At 37.7% G+C, this 22213-nt stretch overlaps 1 protein-coding gene across 1 annotated transcript in view; it reads right to left on the reverse strand.

Moving 5' to 3' along the window:
- The window catches only part of HLTF (helicase-like transcription factor), a 63291-nt gene that overhangs the window by 11078 nt on the left and 30000 nt on the right, over nucleotides 1–22213 (reverse strand). The window contains exons 15-19 of the mRNA XM_006895572.1: nucleotides 18800–18897; nucleotides 12879–13022; nucleotides 10919–11057; nucleotides 9156–9291; nucleotides 7407–7586 (exon numbers count right to left, since the gene is read on the reverse strand). Of these exons, the coding sequence (XP_006895634.1) occupies nucleotides 7407–7586; nucleotides 9156–9291; nucleotides 10919–11057; nucleotides 12879–13022; nucleotides 18800–18897 (697 nt within the window). The remainder of the gene's footprint in view (nucleotides 1–7406; nucleotides 7587–9155; nucleotides 9292–10918; nucleotides 11058–12878; nucleotides 13023–18799; nucleotides 18898–22213) is intronic.

A 22213-nucleotide genomic window follows, 5' to 3' on the forward strand; every position in this document is an offset into this window, starting at 1 on the left:
CTCACTATTTCTTAATTGTTGGAATTGATGGAAAACCTCATAAGCAGTTCCTTACTTCACCTCTGCCTTGCATGAGGACTTCCAAGCTGTAAAACCCAATGGTAGATGGAATTTGGTCCAGGACTTAAGAACAAGAAATGACATAGTTGAGCCTCTACATCTTGTGTTTCCTAACCTTTAAACTACAATAGACAAAGTGCTAGTCAATAAGCCTCTTATTTTAAGAACTACCTTCTCTCTGTAACTTGATTTGTGCCACTGTTAGAACCTCTACTTGGAATATTATTGCTTTTAATTTTTGACTCATGCACTTTTAACTTATTAGTTAAATATGTGTCTTCTAGGCTGCAACACTTCCATGATACATCTTCAAGGATATGAACATGTATGGCTAAGCACAATTGATCAACAGCGCATCTAAATTCCAAAATCAATCTCCACAATAGTCTACGTGTTTCCTATTGCCAAAGGGGCCCTTCAGAGTAGTGAGAGATCTTCACCCTGAAACCTACAGCGTCCCTTTTCAGCAGGAAGTAGCTAAGAGAAAACGCCGTCCCCTTTTCTCTCTCAGTGAGGAGTGATAGGGAATGTCAAAGGACACACTGACAAAGGAGATTAATCAGAACTGGTTTTGACAAGCACTGTGGCAATGGGACAATTAAAACAGACTTTCAAGGGGGGGGAAGGAACGAACTGGGGGAAGTAGAGAAAAAAGTGCAACAATGAATGAATGGAAATCCAAAATCTCTGTAAATGTTCATTAAAATTAATAAAATTTAATTAAAAAATTCTAATTATAAAAAAAGTGAACTGGGAGAGGGTGACAGAGGGAGTAAAATGAGCAACGATGAATGAATGAAAATCTAACTTCTCTGTAACCATTTGTCAAAATCACACACACACACACACATACACATACACACACAAATATGGACAAAAATGTATAAGATTTGTTAAAATAACCCCAAACCTCAGAAATTATTGATTCTAGGCTTTATCAATTTTGTCGTTCTTTGGTGCCTTTGAGTTGACTCACAGCGACCCTATCAACGGATCTCAGTCCTGTCCTATCCTTTGATCTCTTCATCATATCTGAAATACACGAGCCTACTGCTATAGTCACTGTCAATCATCGAACTGAGAGTTACTGAAGTATTCCTCTCTGTCACTGACCCTCCAAGGCATGTGTCCCTTTCCCAGGAATGTCCCTCCTAACAACATTCCCAAAGTATCCGAGACGAGGCTTCACCATGCTTGCCTCTGAAGAGTACTTGGCTGCACTTTATCCAAGAATCAACTATCTGTTCTCTTGGCCGCATGTGAGACTCAGGACTCCTCTCCACCATCACAGCTCAAAGACATCAATCCTTCTTCTGTCATTCACCACCCAACCTCAGATGCTTAGTAAGTGACTGAAAAATGTCGTGGCTTAAATCAGGCGTGCCTTGGTCTTCAAACTGACAATACTGCTCTCCTCAATAATTTGAAGAAGTCCCTGACAGAATATTGTTCACATTGGCAGGCAAGTTAAAAATGCTTTATCTGAATTACGGTTGATAACTAATTTGTTTAGTGATGTTGCTAAGCAGTTATACATAATCCTGTTGACTTGTAAGAAAAAGAGATCTTATTTGAAAAAGAAACTTTATAGACATTCAAAAGTGTTAACATTAAAAAAGGAGAAAAGAGGTGAATAATAAAATCAAATGCTCTCTAAATATTTTTTTTAAAACACCTAGAAAGAAAATTGCCCAATATTATAAAAACCTCTACACCTTATTTCCTACTTAAAAAAAAAAAAAAATCAAAGAAATGGAATTTTCTTCTTTCAAAATTACTCCAAAATAAAAATGAAAAACAGAAAAGCAAACTCTACCTTTAATAAAACAGGTAATATTTATAATAATGATGTAAACTATATGAGCAATGCTTGCCAATTTAAAATTTGGATAGGAAGATGTTCAAGAAGAAATAATGACTTTATCAGACAAACAAAACCTGAGGTCATCATTAAACCATTTCTTGTCTTGCAAAAAAATGTTAAATGTTAAAAGAAATTCTTCAGAGAAGAGCACTCAGAACTACTAAAAGGAAAAGCACTTAAGAAGGAAAAATGTAAGTTTATAATTAAATCTTTTATTCTTCTTATTCTTAAATGATTAGATTAATTGTTTAATAGCAGTAATACCCAAAATGATTATAGCTTATGGAAAAATGAAGTGTCTGAGAGCAACGTTGAAAGAGCTGGACACAATAAACTGCAATACTGTTGCATCTAATATGCTGGGTCAAGGGAGCTCTGGTGGTCTAGTGGTGAGGAGTTATGCTGCCAATTCAAAGGCAAGTGGTTTAACTCCACCAGGTGCCCCACAGGAGAAAGATGGGCAGTCCCCTCCTGAGCCACTGAAAGTCTCTGAAACTCTGCTGGGTGGGTAGTTGGGAATCAGTCCTGATCTAGCAGCACTAACACCATCAGGTGAGAGGTGTGACTCCACTAATCACTCTGTGGGGGAGGGAATGAGTAGGCAGTCCCCTCCTGTCGATCAACAGCCTTGGAAGCCTGACCAGGGGGTGCTGTGAGTCAGAATTCACGTGATGGCAGTGGGTTTTACTACTCATGAAGCAGTATAGTATTATTTTAATTTGGATTTACACTAACTAGAAATGAACATGGTAAACTTTAGAGCAAGCACAGAAAACATATTTTAAATAAGTATGAAGGATATGCTGAAAAGAGAGGTAATAGAACCATACAAATTGCCCAAGTAGAAGCAGTGAAGAAAAAATTTGTAAGATGAAAGGAACCAAAACTAGGGCAGCAAACATTAAAGCTACACAATAGCTACCTAAAGTTTTTGGTACAGTGATTCTGTGTATTCTTCCATCTTCTTTTGATGCTTCTTCTATCACACGATTTTGTCCATTGCATCTATCAATACCACAACTCATGGTTGAAATTTGTTTTTCAATTCTTTATGAGCTGCTCTTTGAAATCTTCAAAGATTTCTTTTATTTCAAGATCTTTCCTTTTCGGTTTGGCTTCCTGATCCTCTAAGGTCATTTTCACAGACCCTTCTGAGCTTTATGCTGGTTCTTTCTTCCTTCTCTTTCTTTGTAATGACCTTCTTGCTGTCTTCATGGATGAGATCTCTGACACCCTCTCATAGCTCCTCTAGCTTTCCAGCACTGGTGTTTAACGCCCCAAACCTGTGCTTGAGATGATTCTTAACATCAACTGCAACAGACTCTAGGCTGTGTTTTGCTTCCTATGGATTAGTTTTCATTTTCTTCAGCTTCAATTTAATCTTGCACCTGAGTAATTAATGGCCTGTTCCACAGTAAACATCTGGTCTGGGTTTCAATGCTGACACTGCGTTTCTCCGATGATCCAAGAATTGTTGGAGAGGATATAGGAGTACACAGTTTTCTCTTTCTGAATGACATCTGACATAAAAGGCTTTTATCCCCCGTATGAGAGTAGTAGGCTGGATAGTTGGTTACTGAATCAAGTTTTCAATAGTTTTTATTTAAGGGTCTTTAAAAGAAGACACTACAGATGTAAAACAGAATAAAGAAAATTGGTATAGGAAAATGATCTTCATTGTGGAAGGAAATATTATCAGTGAAATATTAGACAAAGATGTCTACAAAGGTGATGATTTAAGGTGGCTAGATCAGACTGACAACCATCATTAAAAAGGGAGTTAGGTAAAGGATTCAGAATGGCAGAGAGATTCTAAATAGACAGTATTTATGGAGACATTAGCCATTATGACTTTAATAACGAGGGATATGAGAATAGGTACTGAAGAAGTAAACTGAAAGAATCTGGATTGGTAGCTGTAAAGCGTGCATGGACAATGTTCACTATGAATGACTTATTAGTACTAGAATGAATGAGAAGCAGGCAAAGGTAAGACTGAGAAACTTGTAGAATATTCAAAACATATAGATTAATTTGGTGTGACTAAGAAAGATTTGGAAAGCAAGAGATTTCAGTTATCAATCTCGAAACGAATGCTTGACATTTCTTCTGAAGTTGAATCGACTCATAGCTGACCCTCCAGCAGGTTTCAGAGCCAGAAAACGGCACCAGAGGAGAATGTCCAACTTCCTCCAACAGAGACGCTGGTGGACTTAAAGCACAGCTCCTTACTGCTAGGCCATCAAAGCTCCCCATGCCACATAGTAGGGGCTCTAATCTAACAACGAAGAAATCCAATGGTATAGTGGGGAAATCTCTCAAAGATCTCTTTAAAATGATAAAGAGCAAGGATATAGTTTAAAGATAAGGTGTGCCCGACCCAACCTACAATGTTTTCGACTGCTTTGTAGGCTTCAGAAAGTTGGATCATAAATAAGGAAGATGAAGAACTGAGGCCTCTGGAGTGTTGGCGGAGTACGGAATATACCCTTTGCTGGCCAAAGAGCAGACAACTCTGCCTTGGAGGAACTCAGGCCTGCCAAAGGAACAGGCCAATCTGTCTTGGAAGACGTGCAACCAGAAAGCTCTTTGGAAGCATAAATTCTTGGCACGTTGTCAGGAACAAGCAGACTTGGGGGGGGGCGGGGAGAGACAGTAGGCAAAAGAGAGGAAGACCCTCAAAGGGACGGGCTGACACAGTCCCCGCCAGAAACAAGCGTTAGGAGCGTCGGTGAGGACAGTGCAGGCTCAGGTAACTTTCTGAGCCGCTAGACTAGACACAGGCTCACCATGACTCAGAGTCAAGGTGCTAACACAGTAACCGGTGTGCCTCAATGTCATCTTTGATGAGCTTTATCGTTTCATGTTTTATGCCAAGGTCTTTGATTCGTCCCGATTTAGCTTCTGTTTACGATATAAGGCATGAATATCCTGTTTCTGTTTCTTGCAGACAGACACTTAGCTTTGCTAGTATATTGGTTAAAGATCCCCCATTGACAAGATTTCACCTTTTGTTAAAGATCCACTATACTCCAGTGAATCTAATTACTTCTGAATTCTCAGTTTCATTCCACTGGTCTATGTATCTGTCACAGCTCTGATCACCATGACTGTGAGCAGGTTTTGAGACAGGAGGTATAATGTCTTCTCTTTTCCTTTTTAGTAGCACTATACTAATGCAGGGTTTGTCTCCTTTTCATATAAAGTTAGTGATTATGACATCACCTTTAAGACTAAATGCACGCTCATGCCCCTCACGACAAAATTCTGATACCTTGGGTCTATACGTTTATTCAGTCCCCACATGGGTAGATAATGTCCTCATTAGCATCTTGCTGTAACCACTCTGTAGGATCTGGTCACTTTACTCAAGAAGGTAGCAATTGTCCCTGACATGGCGATCAGTTTTACATTCTTAAAATCCAACACAGATTAAAAACATTCCTTGGCCTCAAAATCCTGCAAAACTCAGAAAGAAAAACACTGACTACTTAGCTTAACATTCTAATCTCCCACTTGTTGACTGCTAGCGACTCCATGAACAAAAAGCCTGAAGCCTTTCTCTAACTATCGACATTTTTCAAAGTTCAGAGTTCCAGAGGCACGTTGTTTAGGAAGTGGATGCCACTCCTGCTTCCAATCTTCTTATCTCCTCCTTAGTATGTACTTAATTGAAGCCACACTGGTGAATTCATTCTCCTCCTACATTTGGGCCGATTCTGTTCTGAATTCTCCTTTTGGGCATGTTATAATATTAAGATGGGGTGGTCTTTGAAGAAGGACATGACACTTGGAAAGGAGATGGTCAGTGAAAGAGAGGAAGACCTAGATGGACTAGACTAGAAGGACTGACACAGCAACTGCAGGAGAGGGCTTTATACACAGCAGAGGTTATAAGGACAGCACAGATCAGGCAGGGCTTTGTTCTGTTGGACAGAAGGTCTCTATCCGGAGGAGTCAACTATAGGGCCTTTAACAACAACCTCCTGAGTTAGAAAAATCTAACCATTCAGCCACTGGCTTTCCAGTTTAGTAAATGACTATAAAGAACATTATCCTATTTCACTAGTATCAGTCTGGAAACTAAGGTGCACCTGATCCAGGCTATAGTCTTTGCAATTGCATGCTATGCATCAGAGAGCTGGATAGTGACTAGGGATGATAGAAAGAAAACTGATGCTTTTGAGCTATGATATGGAGAAGGTGAAACCAGGCTGCTCCTTGGAGGCAAGGATTCTGAAGCTTCGTCTGATATAATCTGGACAAGTTACAAGAAGGGACTAGTCCCTGGAAGGAACATCATGCTTGGGAGGGTGGAGGGACAGCACAGGAGAGGAAGACCCTCGATGAGATGGATTGATTCAGTAACTGGGGTAATGGGGGTAGGTGTGTCAGAGACAGTAAGGTTGGCACAGGACAGAGCAGGGTTTAGGGCTCTTGTCGCTAGGAATCACAAGCGACTCAACGGTGCATAACAACAACAACAACACATTTCATTAGACAACAGAGCTGAAATAAAAGAATGTGCATTCTCTGAACTATAAAGTACATGGTGGTGTTAAGTGCTAGTGAGTCAAGTGGTTACCCTATGAACACCTCTCTTTCCTGCCCCATGCTTTTCCTCTTTAACACACTTGAGCCCAGTGCAACAGACATGTCATCAATCCATCCTGTTGAGGGTCTTCATCACTTTCTCTGATCCTCCACTTTTCTAAGCATAAAGTCCCTCTCCGAAGAACAGCCTCTCTAAAAGTCATTTTTTTAAATCACCATTATACAACTAAACTTTCTTAAAATGATACCTAAAAATTCATCAACTGTCATCTCTCATATACTACCCATTCTAATCTATCAAAATCTTAAGTACTCTTCAATACATAGCATAAGTCACCTCTTCCATTAAGCTCTACCAGCAGTTTTAGTCAGAAACAGTTTTTCTTCTATACATTTAAATCTCTCTTTGTATTTGGGGTATTTTGCTTTGTCTCCATGGATTTTAATTCTACCATATTAGAACTTAAGATTTGGGATCTTGCCTTATCAGGAATTTTAATTACATTTTATCAAATTATTTTGAATCATTAATAATCAAAATTTAGTACCAAAATGATACCTCAAAATAAACTAACACAGATTTTTAAATGTACTAATTAAGAGTCCCATTTCACAAATCATGAAACTAAAGACAAGAGCAGAGTCAAGAATGAAAGCAAGTAATGTCTTATCAATTCAGAACCTGTCATTTTATGTAAAAACTTCCTTTTTCACTAACTTTAAGGAATTAATTAACTGACAAATTGTATTATTTCATTTATACTTAAAATGATTCATTATTAAATATATTCTAATCACCAAATTAAATTATCTTAAGTATATTTCAAATTTTATTGATAGCATGCCTGAGAAATATTATTACATTAAATGAAAAACACACACACACACACACAACTGCTAGCCTACATTTTTCACCACCACCCCTTACCTTCCAATTGTAGCTCTGCCTTCATTTTTCACAGACTGATAAATCTTTCTCTCCTCCTCTGAAAGTGTAATGTGCTGAATAAATACTTTACGCTCTGGTAACTCCAAAACTGGTTTCCCTTTAACTTTGCTTGTCTTTGTTCTTCTGAGTGTAATTTTCTTTATCAGGGACTGTAGACGTCTAGTCAAAATAAATAAAATAATAATAAAATTTTTAATTCTATAAAAGTTGAAACAATAAAAGAGACTATTTTAATTGGTCGCTGTTTCATAAATCTAGTAAAGATTACAGTTCCTTAAATGGGTTATTTATGTAACTTAATAATTACTAGTCTACAAATAGAAAAACCATAGAAAAGTACCCTAAATCCCTCCTCCTCTCAGTACTTGTCACACTTTAATTTTACATCTTTCTGTTCTAGATCACCTGGCACTCAACTTCCTACTACCAATCAAGTGCAAGGTACTGCACTTTGTAAAAGTGCAAGAATACAAATATGAGTAAGATTCTATCTTAAAGAATTTTTGTTAATAATAATAATTAATATATTTCTTATTAACAATAGTAAGCAAACGAAGATACATAAATATGTAACTTTTATAATATAATGAGTGCTTTTAAAAAAAATCCAGAAAATGTAAATTTTAAGAATAGAGGGAGAAATGTCTTCCAAATTTGATATCCTCTTCAACATTATCCTTTTCAACATTAAAAAAAAGGAGAATATCTATTCTTTAAGAAATGAAGTATTAAAATAATTGTTTAAGCAGCTGGTAGTGAAGAAGTAAGAATCAAATATCCTAAAATAAGATAGTAAACCTTTTTATTCCAACTAGAAGATAAACATACTTAAGTAAACATAACAAAAACAAACATTTCCGAAAATTCTCTCTCTACTATAAGTGATACATCTTTTCTACTTAATTTTATTTTAAATGATGGTCATCGGTGAGTTCTGGTGGCCTAGTGGCAAGACGCTGCACTGCAATCCCAGAGGTGTGCGGTTCAAATCCACCAGATGCTTTGCTGGAAAAGGAGGAACAATTTCCTCCTGTACCAGTCAAATCTGATTTGATGGTGTACACACACACACACACACACACACACTAATAATAATAAAAATTAAAAATAAATAAATGATGGTCATTGATACATCTTCTCTACTCAATTTTATTTTAAATGACAGTCCTTGTTATTGTTGGTTTGGACTCAAGAGCACATAACAACAACAATGGATTAAAGACCTAGTTTAAAAATCAATGCTCTATGGGGGGAAATTTTAATCACATCAGTTTAATGTCTTACGAAGTAGCCACAATCAACTTTGATCTATCATCACTTATCATTAAGATTTACTCTTTAAAAAACTGTTGAAATCAGGGTGGGAGGTAGAAAAAGTGCAACAGTTAGTTAAAAAAAATAATAAAAATTTGAAAAAAGAAACTGTTGAAATAAGTATACATCAAATCATTCACATAAAGTTACAGAAGAGAAGTTACAAAGCTATGAGACATCAGCCACACACATAAACCAGTGAAAGGAAAATATTTACATTTTAGTGATAACTAGAAATCTTTGTCTCCTCCAAACAAAAATCAGCAGATTATCAGAGTCAAAGGCACTAAGCCATGAACACATTCTAGAACAAAAAGCCAATACTAAAAACACTAATGAAAATGGCTCTCCATACAAGCTGCTGTTAACAGCTCCCAGTAGCTGGTATTAGTCAACCATCATGAAATGACTTACCTCAGGCCTCCTTCATCCCCCATCGTCACAGGACGCTGGATCGTTCGGTGCCACCATTCTCTATCAAGAAACGGCTTAAGTTTTAAAAAGGAAAGAAGAGACCACAAGTCCTTTAAGGAATTCTGGATTGGAGTACCTAAAAAAAAAATTACAGGCAACTGTTATTACCAAAGTATCAAACCGGAATTTCCATTTGGCCCAATCAGAGATGATATCATCTGAAAATTGGCTCCATGTTAAAGGTACATGAGACTATTAACTATAATCTCTTGTCAAACAGATATACAATTTCATACTATAGGCTGATGCTAATTTCAGCTCTCAGGGGACAATACTAACAAAAACAGACTTAAATTCCTAATTTTACTCAAGAAATCAAATTTCTTCTTAAGTCGATTTGCAAGAAATGGAAAAGATCTGGTTTGAAAAACAACGTAAAAGAATTTTGTAATGAAGCATGGCATCCAGGGCCAGAGATTCTTGTGCCAGTCAGACCAGGGCCTACAAGAACAGCAGTCACAAAATACAGCAGGAGAGAATCAGAATCCTGACATGAGATCGATCTAATCTTGTGAATGCTGTACCATGAAACTATAGGTTAAAAAAACCGCAAAACACCAAGTTTGTTGGAGGACTGGAAAGGGGCTGGTGGAGCCATAATTTGTAGGACTAACAGGCTAAAGCTGCAAGGTGCAAAGGTGCATGTGAGCACATTTTGGAAGCTGTCCTGACTGAGTGATTACATTGTGCTACTAACCTGAATTATAGTTTTGGTGTGTTGGGTTGTTTTTTTTAACTTCCTCAATATGGTTCTGTATGATCTGTGAGCTATTGCAATTGATTTTAAACCCAGTAAGTAATAATATTGCTACCGGGATGAGTAGAAAGAGGTCCAGGAGAATGTGTGACATCTATGACCTCATGGGAACTGGTTTTGCGTTGTAGATGCTATACATTGTGGAGAATAGATTTTGTAGGAGTATAATTAATTGTTATGAAATTTCCATTTTCCTCAATATTAGCCATTATTTTTAGGTTCACACAAATATCTTGGCATAGTCAAGAATACACAAATAGACATCTTCTGATATTCTCAACTTTCAATCAGGATCCATCTGAGACCAGCAATAATATTGCTAGTGCTGTGGCTTCTTTTAATCCCAGCTAAACTGAATTTCATTTAAAAATGTATCCATTTTCCATATCATTTGGTAAAAAAAAAAAAAAAAGATTTTGTGTTTGAAGGTGCAAATATAACCAATTTAGAAAATGAAAAAAAAAAAAAAGAATTTTGTAAGTAAACCAGTATAAAATAAAAATTTTATTAATAAAGAAGTCCATTTGCTTAACTGGTTATTAAATCAACAGCATCATAAAGAAAAGAAATCTGAGTTTATATTCTCTTCCGTACCTTCTAGAAGAGGTGTTAAAAGGGACTCCTACATGATAGTAAAACCCACTGCAATGGAGTTAAAGGCAAACCCCTGTGAGGCTGTCTAGACGCAGCCTTCCTTTCTCCCATGAAGCCAATTAGAGAAATATCAACGGAGTCTCTCAAGTTCGAGAATAATTCTATACACAGTAAATGTTTTATCAGGGGCACTTAGGGAAAACAAAGTGAAAATTTTCTATTACGTTCTATGATTAATTTGAGGGCAAAGCCTATATTCACTTACACCTTGCAAAAAATTACTTCACTAACTTGCTTAATACTACCTTTTGAAGAAGTCCATTTTTAAAAGTTCAAAGGTATGACTGATTACCTGTCAGTACCCATCTTCTTACTGCTTCTAAATCAAGGACAGCTTTCGTCTGCTGAGCATTTGGATTGCGTATGGCGTGCCCTTCGTCCAGGATCACTCTCAGCCACTTGATGCTATGTAACGGACTATCCCCTTTAGTCTGGAATAAATGATTCACAGGAACTACTTAAAAAGAATGTTTTAAAAGCTTACTGTAATTTACAATAGTTAATATACTTTAATAACACTAGGATAGCACTTTCCATGAATGAGAAATGCACATTGACTAAACAGACATGAAGGTATATATAAAACATATAAAAATAGCTATCACTACATAAATATCAAATACACATCATTAAATGCTCAGAAACTTATAAAGAGAATACTACTATTATATACCTTAAAAATAAGGAAATCCGACCTACTTAATGCACCACAACATTAAAGAAGATGCACAAAGTAATGAATCAGCACACTCAGAAGCTGTGGGGCAGGTCTTTTTGAAGTGGCAGAGATAGTATTAACATGAAGGTAGTCTACTCTATGGCAACCTGGATCAAACTAATACACAGGACTTGTCTGAAAACTAGTTCTAGGAATTACTGCAATAAAATAATACCACTTTCTTTAATAGAAAAGGTAATATCCTTATTAGAGACTAATATTGACAAAAAAGGTATTTTGAAAACAGTTCTAATTTAGTACTTTAGATGAACAATTAAACCGCTGGAAGAGTTAGAAAAGTCATATACTAAAGCCAAATAAAGCTCATTTTTCAGATGTTCGTAAATGAAACAACTAATATAGAAAGCAATTTCTCAGAGTATTGAAAACAATTCAATTCATTCACAAATTGCTAAACAGTTTTAAGAATTTAATATTATCTTAAATGTTCTAAATAAAAACATTTCTAAATATATAATGCACAACTTTTCCAAACTGTTAAATATTTTCTATTAATTTTCTATATGTTGTTGTTGTTATGTGCCGTCGAGTCGTTTGCGACTCATAGCGACCCTATGTACAACAGCCCTAAACCCTGCTCTATCCTGTGCCAATCTCATTGCCTCTGACACACCCATCCCGATTACCCCAGTCACTGAATCAATCCACCTCATAGAGGGTCTTCCCCTCCTGTGCTGTCCCTCCACTCTACCCAGCATGATGTCCCTCTCTCAAGAGCTGTCTCTCCTTACATGTCCAAAGTATGTCAGACGAAGCCCCAGAATCCTTGCCTCCAAGGAGCAGCCTGTTTTAACCCTCTCTAGAATGAATCTGTTTGTTTTCTTGGCAGTCCATGGTACATTCAATACTCTTCTCCAGCACCACAGCTCAAAGGCATCAATTTTCCTTCCATCCTCCCTAGTCATTGTCCAACTCTCTGACACATAACAAGTGATTGCAAAAACCATGGCCTGTATCAGGCGCACCTTAGTCTCCAGAGACACTGTTGCTCTTGAGTACTTTAGAGAGGTCCCTAACCACAGACTTTCCCATCGCAATACGTTTTTTGATTTCCTGGCTACTGGTGCCAAGAGTGTTGACCGTGGAGCCAAGCAAACGGAAGCTGTGAACAATCTCAATCTCTTCACCGTCCATCCTGATGCTACCGATTGTTCCAGTGGTGAGAATTTTTGTCTTCTTAACACTGAGCCTCAGTCCATATTGAAGGCTGCAGTCCTCGACCCTCTGCAGTAAGTGCATGAGGTCCTCCTAAGTTTCAGCGAGCAGGGTTGTGTCATCTGCATAACGCAGATTGTTGATAGTTCTTCCACCAATCTTGACCCCACATTTCTCCTCATATAGCCCTGCCTCTCGGATAATCTGCTCTGCATACAGGTTGAAATTTTCTATATACACTAAGTATTTTTAAGATGCAAAAAGAAGATAAAATACAGTCTAAATTTTAGAACATTTTAGATTTACAGTATATTTTTAAAGTCAATCTTTAAAAATATCTTAGCACAGACATACTTACCCCATAGTCATGAGTTAAAATATTATAGGTGGTCAAAACGATATCCTGTTTTGATAACAAAGCAGGGTCTCTAACGCGATCAGAACCATAATAAACATAAAAATTCAAGTGAACTTCTGATTTTATATGTTGTCCAAACTGATCCTAAAAACAAACAAAAAAACCCAACTTGATATGTACTGTTAGAAACAGGAGGACCATTGATAACATGTTCGTATCTGGCTGCAAACCTAAATAACATTGGTTTAAACTTATCAGCTCTTTTAAAGGAGTAAAAATCTGTCAGTATTCTCCTTTAAAGATTACAGCCTATGAAACCTTACTGCGTACTTAATTCTACAAGAAGTAGTGTCCTAGCAATACTGTCTAAAATTACATAAGGTCAAGTTTCTTGTAATCTAAACCACAGAGTAATAATGACAATAATAATAGTAACTATTGTTACAAGACGTACTGTCACAGGAAATTCTGCTGTTAGGGACCTCTCCAAAGTGCTGAAGAGCAACGGTGTCTCTCTGGAGACTAAGGTGCGCCTGATACAGGCCATGGTCTTTGTAATCACTTGTTATGCATCAGTGAGTCAGACAATGACTAGGGAGGATAGGAGAATTGATGCCTTTGAGCTGTAGTGCTGGAGAAGAGTACTGAGGGTACCATGGACTGCTAGGGAAACAGATTATCATTCTAGAAAGGGTTAAACCAGGCTGCTCCTTGGAGGCAAGGATTCTGAGGCTCTGTCTAACATACTTTGGACATGTTGTAAGGAGGGACAGGTCCTTGGAGAGGGACATCATGCTTGGGAGGGTGGAGGGATGGTGTAAGAGGGGAAGACTCACTATGAAGTGGACTGATTCAGTGACTGGGGTAACGGGGATGGGTGTATCGGAGACAGTGCGATTGGCACAGTACAGAGCAGAGTTTAGGGCTGTTGTACATAGGGTCGCTATGAGTCACAAGCGACTCGACAGCACATAACAACAACAAATCAGGAAAGGTGACATATACACAAGAATTACACCACCACCTTAGGGAGCTCTGGTAGTACAGTCCTTAGGAGTAGTACTGCTAATCCAAAGGCCAAGTAGCTCTGGGGTTCAAGTTTACTAGAAGCTAAAAGGAAAAAAAGACGGGTAATTTCCTCCTGTGCAATTTACAGCAATGTTATAAGAGGTATTAATGTATATTTTCAAAGGGCAGCTCAAGAAGACAAAGTATTATAACAAAATGAATTTGGGGGGGGGGGAATGATGCAAGAAGAATCAAGAAAATCTAGAAGAAATACTCAGAACCATAGTACAAAAAATAATTAGCTGACACTGAACACACTCAGAATTTCTCAATCTACAAGTACTGAAGAAAAAATTAAAGCCTCAAGTTACAACAGAAAATAACTGAGTAATTCAGGAAGCAGTCACTGCAACAAAAAGTGGTTCAACACACAAGCATTTCAGGAGGGAGAATATGATCAAGAACCAATAGTACTAAATTCGTATTAAAAAGAAAAAAAAAAGAACCAGTAGTAACTAAAGAAATCAAGTTGTTAAGGACTCACTGGCAAAATCTTAAGGCTCCAAAAATTTAAGAAACTTCCAACAGAAATGTTTCAATAAAAAAGATGCAGAGCTGGATGTGCTCATTTGCCGATGCAAAGAAATTTGGAAGTTATCTTTCTGGCCAACTGACTGGGAGAGGCTTATTTATGCCAATTCCAAAAAGTGATTCAGTAGAATGAAGAAATTAATTGAATAACACCATTAAGTTACAAGGACATTCCAACTGCAGATTACAGAAAAATATCTAAAGCCGTACAACTCCATGAAATGCATGAAAGGAATAACAATTCTGTAAAATACTCTAACTTGGGAAAGACTAGAGAGCATTTTGCTGAAATATTTCAGTCACATAAGGACAAACACTGAATAAGGTCACGAAGGTGAAAATAGGAAGATAATGAAGATATGTATAAATGTTTAGAAGGAAAGGAGAGAAAGGGGACAGAAAAAGGAGAAGGGGCAAATCTTTGGGAGAGCAAAGGTTACTGAGGGGGTGAAGTAATGAAAAAGGTTTAATGGGGGCTTGAAAAGATGGTGTGATACTAGGCATAGCAATGGTAATTATCTAAAATATATGTACGTGTACAAAACACAATGTATATGAATGATTATACACAAACAAACAAGATTCAAGCTAGGGCAAGGGCTTTATCACCTCTGCCATCAGATGGAATACAGAAAACACACAAAAAATGTTCTCCTGTGTTTTCCTGACTATGCAAATGCATGACTACAATGATCATAACAAATTTCAGTTAACACTGTGAAGAACAGGAATCCCAGAACAGTTCAGATGCGTGCAGACCCTGTACATGCACCAAGAAGCAGCTGTTCAAATACCGTAAGAGGATACCACATAGATTAAAATCTAGAATGGCGTTTGCCAGAGCTGTGTATTCTTTCATCATTTATCCAGTCTGTATGCCAAGCAAATAATCCGAGAAGCTGGACTATATGAAAAACATGGCATCAGGAATGGAGAAAAACTGATCATCAACCTGCAACATGTAGATGACACACTCCTGCTAAAAACAAAGAGACTTGAAGCACTCGAGAGAGAAGATCAAATACCCTATCATGTGGCCTACACTTTTCAACATTAAAAAAACCAAAATCCTCAACTGGATCAATAACATAAAGGGCTAAAAGTTCAAAACTGCCAAGGACTTTCATTTTCTTGGCATAATCAACACCCAAGCAAGGAGCAGTCAAGGAATCAAATGACGTATATTCAATGGGCAGATCAGCCAACAAAACATCTCTCTGAAGCGCTCAAAAAGTACGTCACTTTGAGGACTTCAGTGCAGCTCACCCAAATAATGGCCTTTTCTATGTCCTATAAGCATGTGGAATAGTGAATAATGAGTAAGAAAAGGAAAAACTGATACTTTTAAATTGTGATGTTGGCAAAGAATACAGACCGCCAAAAGAACAAACAAATCTTGGAAGAAGTGCGCTGAGTCTCGGAAGCCGTAAGGATGGTGAGACCACACACATCTCACATACCTTGTGCATGTTATCAGGAGGGCCCAGCCCCTAGAGAACTTCATGCTTGGTAACGTAGAAGGTCAGTGAAAATGAGGAACACTCTGAACAAGGTGGACTGACAGAATGGCTAAAACAATTGACTCAAGTAAGAACTGTTCTAGTATACAGAGTAGCTATAAGTCAGAAAGGATTCAACAGTACCTAATAAAAGCCACAATATATAAGATTGTATCCATTATTTTAGTCAGTTTTACATGAAAAAAACCTATTTTCAAATAAAATTAAGAGAATACTAATTATTCTTTTTTATAAAAAATTATGTTATTTCTGCCTCCATTAATATCTCGAAATCTCATTACACAACTACCACTTACGTTCCCATGTGTCTTATGATTGACCACATACCAAATTGAAGACCATAATTTGGTCAGAATGACAAAAAAGGTAACTAACTCAATCTTGTCTTAAGAGAAAAAAAGCCATACTAGTCAGGAAAAGGGAGCTCTGCTCAGGCAGTCCACAGGGAACTGCACTGCTAATCAAAGGCTGGGTGCTTTGCCTCTCCACAGTTTGACTCCACCAGCAGCTCCACAGAACAAAGACGGGCAATCTCCTTCCACGTGACTTAGAGCCTTAAAAGACCAATGCAGGCTCAGATATTAGTGGATTCCAATTCAGTGCAAAGGAGAAAATCAGAAAAAACACTAAAGTTTTTAGTACTTTCTTGTTGAAATTAATAAACAAGCACATATAATGAAAGAAAGATTAAAACTAAAGAGTATATTTCATTAAAAAAACAAACCAACCTAGTGACAGAGACCAAGTTACTAAATTAGGTAAAGAAAAAATAACGTACCAAGCAAAGACAGGAAGAAATATACTCTATGGGTAATGTAGTACCGGTCTTACAAAGAGGTGGCAATATTATAGAGATACAGGCAAGCACGGAAGCAGCAAGAATGAAAAGTTCACAATCCAGGGTCCTTCATGTTCATACTGTTTCCAGCAATTATTATTTCATTACTAACATGAAGCTTAAAAAATCAAACAAGGAAGGAAATGGAGCCACGTAACAAAGGGGGGAATAAAATCTGGTAGCAAAAAATTTTCTAGTGGGTAGTCTTAGAAGTCTAAGGTCAGACTGCTGAAGAGTAACTGGATGATATCGTGACACTATGAATTAGCATCCAATCGGAACCATGTCCTAGCCTGTGCCATCCTCACAATCTCTGCCAGACTTGAGCCCACTGCAGCAGTCACTACACCAACTCACTCATTTGAGGGTCTTCTCTTTTGTCATTGCTCTACCTTCCCAAGCATGATGTTCCTCTCCAAGGAATAGCCTCTCCTAGCAAAACACCCAAGTATGTGAGATGATCTTATTGTTGCTGTGATGATCAAGTCAGAACCAACCTTCGAATGGGTTTTCATGGGCAGCTGGTGGATTTGAACCATGTGCCTTTGGGCCACTAGGCCACCAGAGCTCCTTTGTGATGACCTTAGGTGAGTTATTTTACCTGTTTCAATATGGTTCCCTGGAAAAATGAAAAGTACTGAGGAATAAATGATAAAATCTCTGAAGAGACAGAAGCAAAAAAAACCCCAAAAAACCAAACTCCGAACTGCTTTGTTGTTGTTGTTGTTATGTGCTGTCGAGTCGCTTGCGACTCATAGCAACCCTATGTACAATAGCCCTAAACCCTGCTCTATCCTGTGCCAATCGCACTGCCTCTGACACACCCATTCCGATTACCCCAGTCACTGAATCAATCCACGTCATAGAGGTCCTTCCCCTCCTGCACTGCCCCTCTACCCTCCCAAGCACGATGTCCCTCTCCAAGGACCTGTCCCTCCTTACAACATGTCCAAAGCATGTCAGATGAAGCTCCAGAATCCTTGCCTCCAAGGAGTAGCCTGGTTTAACCCTTTCCAGGATGAATCTGTTTGTTTCCTTGGCAGTCCATGGTACATTCAATACTCTTCTCCAGCACCACAGCTCAAAGGCATCAATTCTCCTTCTATCTTCCTTAGTCACTGTCCAACTCTTTGATGCATAACAAATGATTCCAAAGACCATGGCCTGTATCAGACACACCCTAGTCTCCAGAGTGACACCATTGCTCTTCAGTACCCTGGAGAGGTCCCTAACAACAGACTTCCCATCACAATACGTTTTTTGATTTCCTGGCTGCTGGTGCCAAGAGTGTTGACCATGGAGCCAAGCAGACAAAAGCTGTGAACAATCTCGATCTCTTCACCATCTATCCTGATGTTGCCAATTAGTCCAGTGGTGAGAATCTTTGTCTTCTTGACATTGAGCCTCAATCCACACTCAAGGCTGCAGCTGCAGTCCTCGACCCTCTGCAGCAAGTACATCAGGTCCTCCTCAGTTTCAGCAAGCAGGGTTGTGTCATCTGCATAACACTTGCTTAAAAGAAATGTAATTTTTTTGGCTTTCTCACTTTGGTGGGTATAAACTGCAGATGTGGTGGTTGTTGAGCCATCAAATCTTAGAAGACTCTGAACTGATCCTCAAGCAGATTTTCAAAGGCAGTAAACTGCTTGGAAGGAGACTGCCAGTTTTTCTCCCACAAAACAGCTGATGGATTAGAACCACGTACCTTTGGCTTGGCAGTGCAAATTCTTACCACTAAGCCACTTGAACTCCATAAATCTTAAGATATCAATTACTAATGCTTTTACTTTACACATTTTCAAAGAGCAACAAGTCCAATTCAGCAACTATTATTCCAATTCCCCTATTACAGCTTAGATACAAAATGCTGACCAATCATATTTCCAAATAACTTTTTAGCAGAACACTTTCTATTTCCTAAGACAAATAAAATGTCTACTTTTGAAGGGTTTTAACAGACTTACAATCCAGTTGCTTAACACAGAAAGTGGACAGACGATCAATGTTGTTCTTGGTTTATCCTTAAGAACAGTTTTCTTTGCATCCTCCATTACTGATGCTCCTAAAAGGACCAATCATTAACAGTTTGAAATATTCTTCTTCCTCAAATATACAGGCAGTTAAACAAAACACAATGTATATGACTTCAATTGTAAACCAACATTAAAAATATATACATATACATACACACACACAAAGTCAGTAAGCAGATGACACTAATGTACATCTATTGTTGTGAGTACTGATGAATTGGAACCAACCCATACTGGACCCTCCAGCGGGTTTTCAGAGAAGGTAAATCACATGGGATTTACTATAAATGAGAAATTAGGAAAAATTAAAATTAACTCCATGTCCTTTGGTGAGTAGCAACTGAGATATTGATAGTTTTCAAGTGGTCATCTAAAGAGCAATTATTGATCTTGTCCATTAAGAATAAAAGAGTGAAAATAATCACTCTTAGTTGAAAGAAGTAATGATTTATGTAATTTAAATTTCCATGTCCCTGAGGCCAGAGGAACTGGATGATGCCTGGCTACTACTTCTGGCTGCCCTGAGGGAGCACCTAATGGAGTGTAGAAGGGAAGTAGAACAAAACTCTGAATCAGGGAATGAACAACCGGTCCGATGACCAATTGCTGGTCTGATGGAGACTGGTGGAGCCACTCTTATAACACGTCATCCACTCAGATGATAGATAAGTGTATGGATGCCTGGCAGTCCTAGTGGAGTGCACCCCCTGGAGATGTCAGCCCTGTAGGACTTGGGCACAGTATCTGCTCTGGGATAGGGCACAGGGGGGCAAGGGGAAAAAGAATGATGGTTTGAGTGATAGTGGAAGATGCGAGGAGAAGGATGGAAGAAATACTGTTACGGTGTATAGCTTGCAATCAATGTCATGAAATAGTATAAATGAATGAATGAAGACTTGGTTTGCTCTGTCAATTTCACTAAAGCTTAAAAATTTTTACATGTTAAAAGAAAAAAATTAAGTAAACAGACTACACTGTAGTTGATATTTTAACTAACTAAAAATCCTAGAAGTAACTGTTTATGGGAAAAGGAAAAATACTGTTTGGGATGAAGCACAAGGTGATATTCTAGTGTATTTAATAAGATTCTTAATAAGGTTGTTCGCTGTAGTTTTCAGAATTGCACAGCCAGTTTTCAAGACAGCCTCAAAGGATCCCCACTGAGTAATGAATGGGATATGGGTAAAATGTCAGTACATCACTTGAGATTAAGTTAGAAAAGCCTCTAGCTTCCAACTTGGACTCTCTTCCTCTCTCACTGAACAGTATCACTAGGGAAAGCCAGAGATCCTGCTCTGAATGTCTTAATAATCAGTCAGAATCTTACAGAAGATACCTACAGTGAGATCTCAGAACTCCAGCCCACAGCCAGTAAGGAACTGAAGCAGCCAATGACTTCCTCTAAGTGAACTTAGAATTAGATCCTCCACCCAAAGCTAAACATTCAAGGGTGTTAGCAGCACCAATTAATGATTTCAACTTCCTGAGACTATCAGTGAGAACTAACTAACCTGAGCATTTTTCCAACCCTAGAAGACTGCGTAAAGATAATAAACATCTATGGTTTTTAAATGACTGGGTTTTAGTTATTTGGTACACAACAATAAATAACTAACATATTAATAATGAAAAATTTCTGAAATAAATTCTAGAGTTGGCATTTACTGTGCTACACAGCAAATCTGCAGATTTCTGCTAGTTAAAAATATTCTAACTTCACAATTTCTAAAATAAAACTTAAGATAATAAAAACAATACCGACCCTTAACTACCTTAAATAAAATTCAAGGATTATATAAAGTATTTCCATTCATGTAGGAATAGTAGAGTGGGTTAATAAAAAAAATCAAAAAAGTTTAAAATAAAAATCTGACTGGTTTCCATGAATTTAAATCCCATTTTTTATTTTAAAATAATTAATAATCAAAATATAGGAGAGCCCAAAGATGCATGCTACCCCTTGTTCAAATTAATAATATTTTATATTATTATTCAACTGCTAAAGTATTACTATTGTTGTTTTTGTTTACTGTAGGGTCAGAACCCACCCACAGCTAACCCCTAGCTGACTCTCCTGTGTGTCTTCAGAGGCAGTTAACTGCAAGGGAAGAGAATGCCCATCCTTCTCCTGGGGAGTAGCTTGTGACCTCGAACTGTGTTCCTTTGAGACTGCAGCACCACTTTTCGCCACTATGATACCAGAGATCCCAAAATAGTATTGTGCTCTACTCAAGTCTCTAAATGTTAAAAAGGAAAATGTAATACTTAAATTCTCAACATGAAGTTAACTAATAAGTCTTACAACAATCTTGAGAAAATTGCAAAGCTGTAAAATATGCTTCAATAATTTTGTTCATCCAGTAATTTAACAAATAACTAATAGTGTAACAAAAATAAGAAAAAAAAAAAATTACAGCAAGGCCTGGAAAAGCAAGTTTTAAAAAAGCAAGTCGTTATGGTCTCGTACCTTACATTCTAATGGGGAAGGCAAGTTACATTTAATCTGAAATGATATTATCTATGAAAATGTCTGGAAGTGAAAGTATCAGGAAAAAACATTTAGGTGTGCTGCAGAGGGGCACGGTTCAAATCCACTAGCTGCTCTGTGGGAGAAAAATCAGCACTCTCCTCCCAAGCAATTAAACAGCCTCTGAAAGCCCATGGGGAAAGTCAGTGGGGAAAGTCAGTTACCCGACGGTACAGGATAACATTTTCTCAAAGGTAAATCTGACTTGATAAGTAGCTTAAGTTAAGAGCTTTTTTTTGTGCTCATTTTAGAGGGGTTAGAATTCCTGTTAAATTTAAAAAAAAATTCCTGTTAAGTAAAAAATATTTCTGAGAAGTCATTTTATTCTACCATCATTTCCCTACCTTTGTTATATCTAATTTACCTTTTTTTCCCAAGACTGCTTATACTTAATGCTACATCCCTTATCAATCCAAACAATAATAGACAGAAGACGACAATTACTATAAAGGAACCAACTTTTAAGAATCTGAGGTAATTAGGACTACAATATGTAGGTATTTCAGATCCATTATTTCTGATTCTAATTTTCAGTAATGTGGCACTTTCAGGTGAGATAGCATTAGGTTCACATATTATTTACTATCAAGTTGTTTAAATTGATAGTAACTATATATACTTCATGTTTAACCCTGGAAAGGATTAAACCGGGCTGCTCCTTGGAGGCAAGGACTCTGGGGCTTTGTCTGACATACTTTGGACATGTTGTAAGGAGGGAGAGGTCCTTGGAGAGGGACATCATGCTTGGGAGGGTGGAGGGACAGCACAGGAGGGGAAGGCCCTCTAGGAGATGGACTGATTCAGTGACTGGGGTAATC

Source organism: Elephantulus edwardii, unplaced genomic scaffold (assembly GCF_000299155.1).
Source record: "Elephantulus edwardii isolate Elephantulus edwardi_28Jun2011 unplaced genomic scaffold, EleEdw1.0 scaffold00169, whole genome shotgun sequence".
Taxonomy (NCBI): Eukaryota; Metazoa; Chordata; class Mammalia; order Macroscelidea; family Macroscelididae; genus Elephantulus; species Elephantulus edwardii.